Below are 14681 nucleotides of genomic sequence, written 5' to 3'. Positions count from 1 at the left end.
TCTTCCGCCCTGCCAGCAGCTTGTGTAGGGGACTTTCCTTTCCTTTGCCCTGGTTTTTCAGGCTCTGCCTTACGTTACAGCTTTTCCCACAATGCTCTATGCCCAAGACCACGGTGCCCTTTGTTTGAGTGACCTCTTATTTGCCCTACAACCCACTGAACTATAAGACACTCAGTCATCCATGTGCACACTCTGTTGCCTTTCTTCTCCAGCGAGCTGTGTCCCTTGCCATAGCGTTTGGTGAGACAGTAAGGGGAACTTAGTAAAACTCAAGCTTGGGGACACAGGAGTTTGTTCCCCTCCCAGGTGCAGAGTGCATCTGGCCTCCCTCAGAGAAGCCATAAATACCAGGTGGCTGCTTTCTGTTACGTGTCAGACTTCCTTCTTGGCTCAAATGGCACAGCAATTTTCCTCTTCTTCCCTATTCTCCTCTTCCTGGTAGCTGCTGAGTTTTATAGCTTCCTAGAACTGGGGGTTTTTCTAATAAAATTTTAATTGTCCTCAAACCCAAAAAAAGAAAGAAAAGAAAGGTAAAGAGGAGGGAAGGAAGGAAGGAAAGAAGGAAGGAAGGAAGAAAGAGAAAAGAAAGAAAGAAGGAAAGAAAGAAAGAAGAAAAGAAAGAAAGAAAGAAAGAAACTTATTGTAGGATTAGATTGCTCAGTGGGTAAAGGTGTATGCATACAAATGCAGAGACCTGAGTTCAAATCCCTTGATCCCAAATAAAGGTCAGCATGTAGTGCCTGTAATCCCAGCCCTCCTATGGGGAGACGGAAGACTCTCTGGCAGCTCAAGGGCCAGTTAGCCTGACATACACAGGACAGAACAACAAAGAGAACTTCTCACACAAGGATTTGGTGGAGAACTCCCTTTCCCACCCAGGATGTCCTGCCACCGTTAGGTTTCACTCATTCGCCTTATCTTGGCTTGTGAAGGGCACTCAGGAACTGATCTTAAATAGTCTGGGGACACATCACCTCTTATTTATTCCATGTATTTATTTAGAAAGTGCTGAGACAAATTTGCTTATCTAACTCAAAATGAATTCTAAACGAATAAGGTCCTGGCATTTCCCCGAGCCTGTGATTGGTTACTGGCAGCCATTCACTAACTGCGAGGTCAGGAAACACCCGTGGTTTCTAAGAAGCGGTTGTAACTACCAAGCTGTGGCATGGATGTCCAGAATAAGGAGAAGGAGAAGTGCTGCTTCTGTATTTTGTTAAAGTTTTATTTCCCAAAGCCAGCACCCAACGGTTTCTTCCTGTATGTGTAAGCACTGCTGTGGTAGCTAAGACTCACATGGAATGCAGAGCCTTTCACCCTAGTCATGAGCAGTGACCTTTGTGAAGAAGACTCCTGGCAGGGTCTCTGATTTACGGGTTCACGTGCCGCCTTCCTCTCCTTTAAAATTAATCATTTATGCTTGAATGAATGCAGTTTGGAAGTATCTTTACAGAAACACTACTGGATTTTTGCCATTTCAGTTTAGGTGTTAGAATTTAATCCAGTTTCAGAGACGGGCAAATTGAGGCTCTAACTTACTCAAAGTTACATGTTCCCCATTCCTTAGTGTATAAACCAGACAGCGCTACATGCTTGTCTTTGCTGCCCCAAGGGCGAAAGGAATGCTGACGCATGTGACACTCCAGCTGGCATCCATGTGAGCTGTGATGACCCAAGGCTGACTGCTGACTGACTTGCCCTTGCCAGGGGCATATTGGAGGACTGCTGTGTTTTGTCCCAAGCCCCATACAGATTTGGGGTTCCTTTTGGTGGTGGCTGTGGCATTTGGAACCTTTACCTTTCCCCCCTCTTGTTTTGGGGAAGGATTTTCTGCATTAGATTTTAGGTGCTTGGCCTACTCTTAGCCCCTCTGAGGCTGAAGCTAAGCCCCTGAGCCTGAGGAGAAGGAAGGTGTTAGAAGGCACGGAGCAGCATTTCCTCTTCCCACGCACATCAGCCTGGGCAAGAGGCTGCTCTGGGCTTTCCCCCAAGGCTTCATCAGTGAGGAGGGTTTTGAAGCTGGCCCGCCAGTATGTTGGAACCTGCATTTCCCTGTCTATGTCTGCCCCCTAGAGGAGAGAATACGCCATAGCAAGAGGAAGGAGCTAGCAGTGGGGCTGCGATCCTGTTACCCAGGAGTCGCTAGCCTTGCAGTGCTAACAAGCTTTCTGCAGTAGACCAGTTAAAAATACAATTAACAGGGGAAAGCAGAAAAAGATGCAGTTAGTGTGGCCACATTGGGAAGAGGAAAAAGAGTTTCAGTAACCCCTAATCCGTGAGTTAGGTTTAAGTAGAAGGCAGGAGGTTTGCATACCTAAGCTGTCCTAGAAAAGGTCTGATCTGGCTTCTCATCGTTCCCTCTGTTAGTCTCTCCTGCAAATCTGTCCGACAAGTCACCAAATCTTTCCTCTTCCCAGCATGAGATTCCGGGGGTAATTATAATTTCCCGGGGGTAATTATAATTTCCCCGGGTCTGTTGTTTCAACTGTCTGAAGTAGGGAGGGGCACATGTGTATTTTGAAGGCTATCTTTATTCCTGGCGAGTGGTTAGAGTCCTAAAATAGCTTCCCTCGCTTTCCTGTCTTGGACCCAACCTGGGTATAGTTCTGTGCTTTAAACCTCGCTTGCACCGCAGGGAGATGGCTAGGGTGGGTCAGTCATTTCTGCCACCCAGATCTAAAAAGGAGAAAGAGAAATCTAATAGGTTATCAGCAACCTACAAATTATGTCCCCCTCATTTCCTTAACAAGATGCTTGCTACTTGTGAGCTTAATGGTGTCTGCACTTTCCTATCTCTTTTCAACCTTAGAGAAGATAATTTATTTCCAGGAGAGGGTGGGTCAGCAGAGGATAGACGTTTGTATAACTACAGTCTTCAGTAAAGATGACTACCAGTCATTCTTACTGATAAGAGAGCATTATTAATCTAATAATGTGTATAAACCACTGGTCGGCTTAGTGGCTTTTAAAAGCAAACTATTCATTTGGTTATATCTCTTACAGTTTTGTGGGTCAGGACTTTGGGAATTCTTCTGGCTTAGGGTCTCTGGGGAGGCCCTCAGAGTCTGCTGGGGCAACTGAAGGCTTGACTGGAGTTAGAAGAGCCATCGTTGGCTGCCTGAAAAGCTAAAGGGTGTTTCTGAGAGGCTCCAGTTGTCCCACACGTGGCCCTCTCCGAGACACCGCCTCCTGAGCTCCCATGTAAGACTTTGTGGACATATTTTAAAACCACTTTGTCTCGGTACAGTGTGGGTCATGGAAAGTTCTAGTATGCACTGTGTATACACAGGCACTGCTCATAGGCCGAGCAGATTCAATTATAAACACTCGAGCCAGTTCTTACGTGCCTGGCCACTGCTACACAGATCGTTGCTTACACAAAGCTGGGTCCCTCTTCATCTTTGTTTTGTCCTTCCGTATCTCACCAAGCACCGAGAAGACAAACTGAGATTTTCCTCTCTTGCACTTACGGTTTATTTGTGGTTGGCCAGGCTGGGTGGGCAAGAAGGCTGAAGCTGAGTCTGGCTTGTTCGTGACTAGCTGCACTGCTCCTGAGTCCTAGTTGGAGAGTGTGCTGAGAGAGAACTGGTGCTCAATGGTCATGTGACCCTCAGTTGGTTTCTCCCCTTTGATCCCTTCCGGTGCAGTCTTAACTTACATTAGACGCTCATTCTCAGCAGAAGCTAGACTGCTGTAGCTATTGCACGGTTCAGTTTGAAGCAAACTTAGGATAGACTTCTAGAAAGTCCACACCACTGGAGAGGGGTTGGCATTGGAGACGAAACACAAAAACAAATCCAGAGAGGTAGATGGATGGTCCAAGTGGGAGGTACTTACTGGGTTTCTGAGTTTAGGACAGAATAGCTTTTCTGCCCAGCAGATTTTGAACTAGAGGCATTTGTCAGATAAAGAACAGAAAAGCAATGGTTGATGTAAAGTGGTGTAGAAGTTTTGAATGGGGAAGAGAGATTTCCATTTTTATTATCAAAGATATTGATTTTAAGAGGCTGTGTTTATTCTCCTTGTAAAGGCAAACTGAACAGATGAGAAAAAAAGTGGACCTGATAGGACCTAGAGCCACAGAAACTTCTACACTATGCGGAAGATCTTTTAAGCAATGGAATAAGAGTGCATATTATTTATAATAGCACCATATCTTTATTTATATTGTTTAATCCTCACAGCATTCTTGCTGGTTGGTGGCTGTTAACACTTCCACCTAACGCTAGAGAGTCCACCTTTCTTATGGCCCTGCAGTCCTAGGTCAGGATTAGAAAACGGGCGTAACAGGTTTAAACTCGCTCTACTACCTTATACTTCCTTTCGCATCAGAGGCAGCCCAGATGCCTGGAGACTAGGGGTGAAACTGGGCAATCTGGAAATAGTCACGACTTAGATCTAAGGTCTCTGTGTAAGTCCACAGCAAGGGGAGGGAGCTGATAGCCCAGATTGCCATCTAAACGCACGCCTGGATTCACAGCCCGAGAACACTCCTCGTTCCTATGTGCTTTGAGGAAAGAACCTTTTGAAGAAGCTTCCACTTCGTTTTGGTTGACAACAGTTTTGTTCTTTCTTGGTTTAGTGGCATCGGGTGGGTTCAGTCTTGGCTGTGGGCAGAGAAAGCGATGCTACAGGTGCCTTCCTGGGAAGCCTGGGGCACAGCAGTTGCACATTTCATGTTTAGCTGCTTCTACTTTGGAAGTCCTCAAAGAATCCCAACCCAGAAACAATGGAGACCAGGCCAGGCTAGGTGTCATGCCCAATGTCCCTTGGCTCTTCTTACTTCTGTGTTGTTTTCTGTTGGCTTTCTGCAGAATATCTTCGAGAGACCTTCACTTCCCTGGGCTATCGCGTCCAGCCTTTCTTGTTTCCCAGTTCACATGAAATAACCCGGATTGTTCGCCGATTCTCCAATATGACCCAACATCAAGACTATGACAGCTTTGTATGTGTCCTGGTGAGCCGAGGAGGCTCCCAAAGCATGATGGGCGTAGATCAGGTTTACTCAGGATTCTCCTTGGAGAATGTCAAGGACATGTTCAAGGGGGACATGTGCCCTTCTCTCAGAGGAAAACCCAAGCTCTTTTTTATTCAAAACTATGAGGCATTGGAAGATAACAGCCTGGAGGTAGATGGGCCAGCGATAAAAAATGTGGACTCTAGGCACCTGCACCCCAGACACTGCACAACGCACCCGGACGCTGATATCTTCTGGAGCCTGTGCACAGCAGACGTATCCCGGTTGGAGCAGCCCTCCAGCTCGCTCTCTGTGTACCTGCAGAAACTCTCCCAGCTGCTGGAGCAGGGCAGGTGAGCCACAGAGGTCTGTGCCCTCCACCTTGATCCTTGAGCACATGTTTATCTTTGCTACCAGGATGGATGTCACCGCCATGCTTGGCCGATGGACTTCACAGGACAGAGACGGTTGCTTTGGCGGGGATGACATAGACAGCACAGCTTACGAATGCTTTGCATAAGTCAGCTTGTATTTTGGATGTATTTCTTATACTCTCCTAACCTAAACTAAGCTTCACATAGGTGTGAGTTATAGGAAAAGCACGGCGTGTGCACTGTAGGGCTCAGTGCTGGCCTGGTTTCAGACATGGTCCCACTGGTGGCCTTGGTTTTCACAGGTAACACTCCCTCATTACAAAGGGTGACGGTGTGGCTGAGTTATCCATCAAATGCTCACTTTCCAAGGACTCAGGTGCTGCGGAGCTCTCTCCCTCCTCAGTGGTGGCTCAGCAGGATGTGCGGGGGCTGGGAAGGATGCAGACTCGGGGACCAGGGGCGCCTTTGTAGACTTCCTCTCTTTGCATGGGATATCCAGGTGGCTTATCCGCTAGCTGGTGTGTGTTCTCAGAATAAAATCCCACTGTCTCTGTGGAAGGAGACCCTGGCCACCGGGCCAGAGTGCGGCCAAGCTGTTTGGATTATTTGTTTAGCAACTTACGGAGCATTTGAAAGGGATGAGTTTCAGAAGACTTTCACACCCGCTGGCTGATTCTGTCTTAACGACAATCTGTCTCCTCTTGGGTGTTTGCCTGCCATTCAACCTTGCCTTTCTCTTCCCTCTAGGAAGCGCTCACTCGTGGATCTCCATGTTGAACTCATGGGCAAAGTGTATGCCTGGAACAGTAGTGTTCCTTCCAAGGAGAAATACTACCTCAGTCTGCAGCACACTCTGAGGAAGAAACTCATCCTGTCTCACACATGAAAACCCAAAGCCTTCGGAGTTCTCGGTGTAGCGTCCAAGGTGGCCTGGAGCTGGCAAGCCTCCTGATTGCCTGGGAGCAATCCAAAGAATCAGGTGCTGCCCTTGAAGGTTCCGGCTGCTTCTGGTTCTGGCGTGAGTCCTGCTTTCCGGTTCCCCTGTGCACAAGCAGAATCCATACACTGCTGCTGCCATGAGCGTCTCACTCCAGCCACCATGCCTTTACCACTCTGACAAACTGAATCCTCCAACACTGTGAGCACAGCAAACTCCCCTCTTACCTTCCTTAGTCAGATGCTTCGCCACAGTGTGGAGAGCAGACTTAAACCTACTGGTTTTGGAGATTTATATCAAACTATATTAAGTTATTATATGTGACAGTGTATGGCTCCAGATTTTAACAGTGGCACTGACTGTAATTTGAGACTTACCTAAGTTCATCAGGTAACTGGGTAAATTGTCTCTACGGCTAAAGTGTGCATATCTAATCATTTAGTAAGTTATTAGCTCATTAAGTTATTATAATAACCCATTGCCTTAGCAATGTTGTATCATTGCTCCTGGACTTTCACATTTGCCTCCTATTTCTGTAACTTAGCTCCACATCCATATTCTTTCTCCACAGAAACAAATTCCATCATGTATGTTCAACATTCATAGTATAATGCTTTGTAACACACATAGATAGAAAAATAGCTACCCATGAGCACGGGAGAGCTGGCCCTGACTCTCGCCAGCTATGTGATGGTTTGGGTGAAGTAGAACTGGCTCTGCCCCTTGAAGGTTGTAGCGCTTAGGAGAGTAGCTCGCACCTTGCCTGGGCAGCACAGTAGAGCCAGCCCCAAGAGCACAACAGTGAGTGGGAGAGCTCGCCCTGGCTGGCTCGGGAACAGGAGAACAGGTGAGCTGACCAACTCAGATACCATCCAGAGCTTTGAGTTGACCTACCCTGGCCAGCATCCGCGTCATCTGCTGGAGCATGTGAAGGGGCAGGTCCTGCAGAAGCAAAGCTGCCGGACTTCATAACACAGGGCAACAACAGGCTATCTGAGAGGAGTCCCAGGGAGGGCCAGTACTGATAGTGCATCAGAAGCCAGAGGCCTCAACCAGGCCAGTGATTCACTGTAATGAACATTTGTAAGGAAAGCTGTGCGGACTCACGGGTGTGCTGTGGGACACACGGTGACACACAGGGGCTTTTATGTACAGAGATGCTTTCATTTTTATTTGTATTTTTTGTTTTCTTTGGCAGGGACAGATTGCTAGAGCAGAGAGTGGGTATGGAGGGCTGGAGAGAAGAGTGGGATTGGGGTGCATGATGAAGAATTCACAAAGAATCAAAAGGGGTTGGGGATTTAGCTCAGTGGTAGAGCGCTTGCCTAGCAACCTCAAGGCCCTGGGTTCGGTCCCCAGCTCCGAAAAGAAGAAAAAAAAAAAAAAAAAAAAATGTGCATCACAAAGAATCAAAAACCTAAAAAGAAAGGAAAAGAGAATAGTTGCATAGTGAAACAGATTAGCTTTATTTATAATTTCATAGCTAGCTTTTTTTTAAATAACAGGAGCAGTTAGAACTTATTTATTTATTAAATACTTTTGGCATAAGATTTCAATGTTCATAGAAAAGTCCTGTCATACCAGTGCTAGGATAGGCCAAAGGACCACATGCTCTGAGCCAGTCTAGGTGTGTAAACACAAAGGTGTGTGTGTGTTTGTGTGAGAGAGGACCGAGAAATTCTATCACATCCAATACAATATAATTTTGTTAGCTGCTATAAAACATGGTTAATTTACTTCTGTGTACTCTCAAGTAACCTAGTAATATTCTTTATCTGTATTTAAGAATAGTAGTCAAGCCCCACCCCCTGAGGTTTGGGGATCTGTTCCAAAGAGGAGGCAGAAAGACCGTAAGAGTCAGAGGTTGTGGATGACTCCAAGGAGCAGCAGCATCCAGACACAACAGGACCCAAGCACAGTGGACGCACAGAGACTCAAACCAGAGTCCCAGCACTGAGAAAGGGGTTAGGAAGTTGTGGCCCATGAGCACATGGGAACCAGGAATGTTCAACACTCAGGTCTGCCTCTTCAAGGGGAGAGACATATGACCTGCTTCTGCCCAGAAGGCAGGAACAATGTGAGTCATAGCTGGTGGTGTCCACACTATCTGTATGGCCAGGCCATGCTGCCTCCCTCAGACTCATGTTTATCTCCATCAGTCGGCAATCTGTCCTCCCTGCCACGGTCATGGGGGCCACTTTTACCCTGAGCCTGCTTCCTCAGTTAATCCAGGGAACCTGTCTGTGGGGAAGATGTTGCTTGTACTCTACGAGAGTCTCCGTATGGCCATCTCTTAGGCTTTGTACACACAGGACTGATTAATCACCACCAGAAACTATTCTGACATTGTGCTGTGCTTAGATATGCCTAAAATAAACCACCCGGTGTCAGACTCCAGAAGTTTGAACAAAAACTGTCCACTGAGTCTTGCTGAGTCAGACGTCTTTCCTGCCTTTCTTGGACCAACACCCTGTGGTTGAGGTGTTTGCAGAGACCCTCACAGAGGGGGACTTCGACTAAGAAGGCTGGTGCAATAGAGCTGCTGAGAAAGGGAAAGCAATTTTCTCCAGTGGAGTCTTGCTGGGCACGTCCACTGTGCGCCAGGGTAGGCCCCACGCCCAGGAGGAGTTGGCTAACATAAAATGGACTCTGTATGTGTGTCTTTTTATTGATTTTCTTTTTTTTCTTTTTTGGTTTGTTTGTTTGCTTTGCTTATCAACTTTTTGCTTTTTTGAGGGAGAGAACATGAAGTTGCATGAGTGTGGGGGGTAGTGCAGGAGGATCTGGGGAAATAGGAAGGGAGAAAAGAGCGTCTCACAGGACTATTTCAAGGACGAAGTGTGAGGCTCTTTTCAGCCATTTTTGAGCTGTGCTCCTAATTAATTACATCATTACTTGTATCATTAGACCACATTGTAAAGGGCTGTTTTGGAGGGACTGAATCAAACTTTGAAAAGTCGGTAGGATTGGGTAGGTTGTGAGAGAGAGGTGTAAGCTAAGGGAAGGAGCAGCCGGGAGGTGCACAGTGTGCTTTAGAAACCTTGACTTTTAGCTGGACCGGATGTGCACAGTGATGGGGGATAAGCCGGGAGGTGGATGTGGTCCTGAAGTGGAGAGCTCTGACAGCCCCACTTCTTTAGCTAGTTGTAAATACCTCTGTAAGGTGTTTCTCCTGAGCTTAAGAGTGAACTTCTTTGTTCCTTTTGTACACAGAATTATGGTTTTGTTTTTCACTGACTGTGTTTTGCTATAATATTTTAGACATATTAAAAGATAATTATGTACCAAAGACAATACCTGGTTTGAATAAGAAACTCATATGAATATTCAATATAGTTCTTTAAGCACTGATCTTATATATATTTATTAATTAACATGTACTGGCATTTAAACACTGGTACCAGGTGTGCTGCTTGAGAGGTGTGGCTTCGCTAGAGGAAGTGTGTCCCTGCGGGCAGGCTTTGAGGTTTCAAAGACTTAATGCCATTCTGTTTGCTTTTTCTGCTTCACCTTTGCTCTTCGAGATATGAGTTCTCCTTTCCTTTGGCTTCCATGCATTTGCTGCACCATCACAGACAATGGGTTTCTGGTACCATGAGTGTGTAAACTGTCTCCTACACCTTGGTTGTGATGTTTTATCACGGCAATAAAAACAAACTAGTACAGCAGATACTCTCTTCATTGTTACTTCTTCCCATTTCACAGATGAGGATGATGAGGCATCGTGGTGCTTGCCCAGAGTTATCCCACACTAGGGTCTGGACTTAGGCTGTAAAGAGAGTCAGGCCCATGAGACTTGGGTTCCACACAGTATTGTTGCTTGAACAATGTTCATATAGCAAATGCTCATTGCTGATACTACATGGACGAGGACCCAAAACCCTTCTCACAGGAAACCAAACAGTCGGAACATTCTAAAGTGGAGTAGGAACGACAGAGCTGTGGCTGATAATGCCTCTCTTTTCTGTTTCCTAAGTTTTTATCAGTACCTGTCCAGACATTTGAGGATGTTGCCTCCTGTACTAAAACCCAGGCTCTCCTTCTCCACTAGGGCAGGGACCCTGTCTTCAGTGCTCCCCTGAGGAGGAACTGGCTATGAGACACCCTCTCCGACTCCCGTCCGTTACAGCTCCCAACTGTTGAACTGTGTACCAGAGATCTCTGGCTGGCCCAGTGGGAGGGTTCAAGCGTAGGGGAGAGGGCAGGAGCAGGGAGAGGGAAGCTCTTCTGGTGTTGCTCCTGCTGCTGCTGCTCTGAGATGCTGCACTGGCTGTGCTGAGCCAAGCCAAGCCCAAAGACTACACATGGACTGACCCAAGGCTCCAGCTGCATGTGTAGCAGAGGAAGGTCTTGTTGGGCACCAGTGGAAGGAGAAGCCCTTGGTCCTGCCAAGGTTGGACCCCCAGCGTTGGGGGGAGGCAGGAAGGGAGTGGATGGGAAGGTGAACACCCTTATAGAAGGAGGGGAGGGGGCTTACGTCTGGGAAACTGGGAAAAGGAATAACATTTAAAATGTAAATTAAAAAATATCCAATAAAAAGGAAAAAATGTATATGTTAAAAAAAAAAGGAATGGGTCAATTTGCCTTCTTCTACATGCTGACCTCCAGTTGAACCAGCACCATATGTTGGAAAATGCTGTCTTTTTCCATTGGATGTTTTTCCCTCCTTTGTCAAAGATCAAGTGACCATTGGTGTGTGGGTTCATTTCTGGGTCTTCAATTCTATTCCACTGGTCTATCTGTCTGTCTCTGTACCAATACCATGCAGTTTTTTTTTTTTTTAATCACTATTGCTTTGTAATACAACGTCGAGGTCAGTGATGGTGATTCCATAGAAGTTCTTTTATTATTGAGGATAGTTTTCACTAACATTTTTTTTTTTTGTTATTCCAAATGAATTTTTTGTTGTTGTTGTTGTTGTTTGTTGTTTTTCTTTTTCTTTTCTTTTTTTTTTTCGAGTTGAGGGGACTTGAACCTAGGCCTTGGCACTTGCTAGGCAAGCTCTACCACTGACTAAACCTTCAACCCTATTCCAAATGAATTTGAAAGTTGCTCTTTCTAATTCTATGAAGAATTGAGTTGGAATTTTGATGGCGATTGCATTGAATCTGTAGATTGCTTTTGGCAAAATGGCCATTTTTACTATTAATCCTGCCAATCCATGAGCATGGGAGGTCTTTCTGAGATTTCCATCTTCCTCAATTTATTTCTTCAGAGCCTTGAAGTTCTTGTCATACAAATCTTTCACTTGCTTGGTTAGAATCATACCAAGGTATTTTATATTATCTCTGACTATTGTGAAGGGTGTCATTTTCCTAATTTCTTTCTAGCCTGTTTATTCTGTGAGTAGAGGAAGGCTACTGATTTGTTTGAGTTAAGTTTTTATCCAGCCACTTTGCTGAAGTTGTTTATTGGGTTTAGTAGTTCTCTGGTGGAATTTTTGGAGTCACTTAAGTATACTATTTTATCATCTGCAAATAGTGATATTTTGACTTTTTCCTTTCCAATTTGTATCCCTTTGAACTCTGTTTGTTGTCTAATTACTCTGGCTAGGACTTCAAGAACTGTATTGAATAAGTAGGAAGAGAGTGGACAGCCTTGTCTAGTCCCTAATTTTAGTGGGATTGCTTCACGTTTCTTTCCATTTAGCTTGATTTTGGCTACTGGTTTGCTGTATATTGCTTTTACTATGTTTAGGTATGGGCCTTGAATTCCTGTTCTTTCCAGGACTTTTATCATGAAGGGGTATTGAATTTTGTCAAATGCTTTCTCAGCATTTAATGAGATGATCATGCGTTTTTTAGTTTGAGTTTGTTTATATAGTGGATTACATTGATGGATTTCCATTTACTGAACAATCCCTGCATCCCTTGGATGAAGCCTACTTGATCATGATGGATGATCATTTTGATGTGTTCTTGGATTCAGTTTTCAACAATTTTATTGAGTATTTTTGCATTGATATTCATGAGAGAAATTGGTCGGAAGTTCTCTTTCTTTGTAGGGTCTTTGTGTGGTTTATGTATAAGCATAATTGTAGTTCAAAGAAGGAATGGGGTAATTTTCCTTTTTTATTTTTTTATTTTTTATTTTGTAGAATAGTTTGAAGAGTATTGGTATTAGGTCTTCTTTGAAGGTCTGATAGAATTCTGCATTAAACCCATCTGGTCCTGGGCTTTTTTTGGTTGGGAGACTTTTAATGACTACTTCTATTTCTTTAGGAGTTATGGGATTGTTTAGATGGTTTATATGATCCTAATTTAACCTTGGTATCTAATATCTGTATAGAAAATTATCCATTTCCTCCAGATTTTCCAATTTTGTTGAATACAGGCTTTTGTGGTAAGGTCTGATAATTTTTTTTAATTTTCTCAATTTCTGTTGTTATGTCTCCCTTTTCATTTCTGATTTTGTTAATTTGGATACTGTCTCTGTGTCCTCTGGTTAGTCTGGCTAAGGGTCTATCTTGTTGATTTTCTCAAAGAACCAGCTCCTGGTTTTCTTGATTCTTTGTATAGTTCTTTTTGTTTCTACTTGGTTGATTTCAGCTCTGAATTTGATTATTTCCTGCCCTTTACTCCTCTTGGGTGCATTTGCTTCTTTTTTTCTTCTAGAGCTTTCAGGTGTGCTGTCAAGTTGTATGCTCTCTCCTGTTTCTTTTTGGAAGCACTCAGAGCTGTGAGTTTTCCTCTTAGCACTGCTTTCATTGTGTCCCATAAATTTGGATATGTTATGCCTTCATTTTCATTAAATTCTAAAAAGTGTTTAATTTTTTTCTTTATATCTTCCTTGACCAAGTTGTCATTGAGTAGAGTGTTGTTCAGCTTTCATGTATATGTGGACTATCTGTTGTTGTTGTTGTTATTGAAGACCAGCCTTAGTCCATGGTGATCTGATAGGATGTATGGAATTATTTCAATCTTCTTGTATCTGTTGGGGCCTGTTTTGTGTCCGACTATATGATCAATTTTGGAGAAGGTACCATGAGGTGCTGAGAAAAATGTATATTCTTTTGTTTTGGATGAAATGTTCTGTAGACATCTGTGAAATGCATTTGGTTCATAACTTCTGTTAGTGTTTCTGTTTAGTTTCTGTTTCCATGATCTGTCAATTGATGAGAGTGAGGTGTTGAAGTCTCCCACTATTATCATGTATGGTACAATGTATACTTTGAGCTTTAGTAAAGTTTCTTTTATGAATGTAGGTGCCCTTGAATTTGGAGCATAGATATTCAGAATTGAGAGTTCATCTTGGTAGATTTTTCCTTTGATGAGTATGAAGTGTCCTTCCTTATCTTTTTTTGATAACTTTTGGTTGAAAGTTGATTTTATTTGATATTAGAATGGCTACTCACTCCAGCTTGTTTCTTCAGCCCATTTGCTTGGAAAATTTTTTTCCAGCCTTTTACTCTGAGATAGTGTCTGTCTTTGTCACTGAGGTGCATTTCCTGTATGCAGCAAAATGCTGGGTCCTGTTTATGTATGCAGTCTGTTAGTCTATGTCTTTTTATTGGGGAATTGATTCCATTGATGTTAAGAGCTATTAAGGAATAGTGATTGCATTCCCCATTACTTTTGTTGTTAGAGTTGGATTTATGTTTGTGTGGCTCTCTTCTTTTGGGTTTGTTGCAAGAAGATTACTTTCTTGCTTTTTCTAGAGTGTAGTTTTCCTCCTTGTGTTGGAGTTTTCCATCCTTTGTAGGGCTAGACTTATGTAAATATATTGTGTAGATTTGGTTTTGTCATGGAATATTTTGGTTTCTGCATCTATGGTAATTGAGAGTTTTGCTGGATATCATAGCCTGTGCTGGCATTTGTGTTCTCTTAGTGTCTGTGTGACATCTGCCCAGGATCTTATGGCTTTCATAGTCTCTGGTGAGAAGTCTGGTGTGATTCTGATAGGTCTGCCTTCATATGTTACTTGACCTTTTCCCCTTTCTTTCTTTGTTTTTGTGCATTTGGTGTTTTGACTATTATGTGATGGGAGGAATTTCTTTTCTGATCCAATCTATTTGGAGTTCTGTAGGCTTCTTGTATGTTCATGGGCATCTCTTTCTTTAGGTCAGGGAAGTTTTCTTCTACAATTTTGTTGAAGGTATTTACTGGCCCTGTAATTTGGGAATCTTCACTCTCTTCTATACCTATTATCCTTAGGTTTGGACTTCTCATTATGTCCTGGATTTCCTGGATATTTTGGGTTAAGAACTTTGCTTTTTGCATTTTCTTTGATGGCTGTGTCAATGTTTTCTATGGTATCTTCTGCTCCTGAGATTCTCTCTTCAATCTTTTTTTTTCCCCCCGGAGCTGAGGACTGAACCCAGGGCCTTGCGCTTGCTAGACAAGCGCTCTACCACTGAGCTAAATCACCAATCCCTCAATCTTTTGTATTCTATTTGTGATGCTTGCATCTATGA

The 14681-nt window shown here is 43.9% G+C and overlaps 1 protein-coding gene across 3 annotated transcripts in view; it reads left to right on the top strand.

Moving 5' to 3' along the window:
- The window catches only part of Cflar (CASP8 and FADD like apoptosis regulator), a 48214-nt gene extending 39543 nt beyond the window's left edge, over positions 1-8671 (top strand). For all 3 annotated transcript variants that reach the window (XM_032901163.1, XM_032901164.1, XM_032901165.1), the window contains 2 exons: positions 4815-5310; positions 6079-8671. In XM_032901163.1, the coding sequence (XP_032757054.1) occupies positions 4815-5310; positions 6079-6217 (635 nt within the window). In that variant the 3' untranslated portion in view covers positions 6218-8671. The remainder of the gene's footprint in view (positions 1-4814; positions 5311-6078) is intronic.
- The last annotated feature ends 6010 nt before the right edge of the window (positions 8672-14681 follow it).

Source organism: Rattus rattus, chromosome 4, assembly GCF_011064425.1.
Source record: "Rattus rattus isolate New Zealand chromosome 4, Rrattus_CSIRO_v1, whole genome shotgun sequence".
NCBI lineage: Eukaryota > Metazoa > Chordata > Mammalia > Rodentia > Muridae > Rattus > Rattus rattus.
The sequence above is the reverse complement of the archived record's forward strand: the minus strand, read 5'-3'. Positions and strand labels throughout refer to the sequence as shown.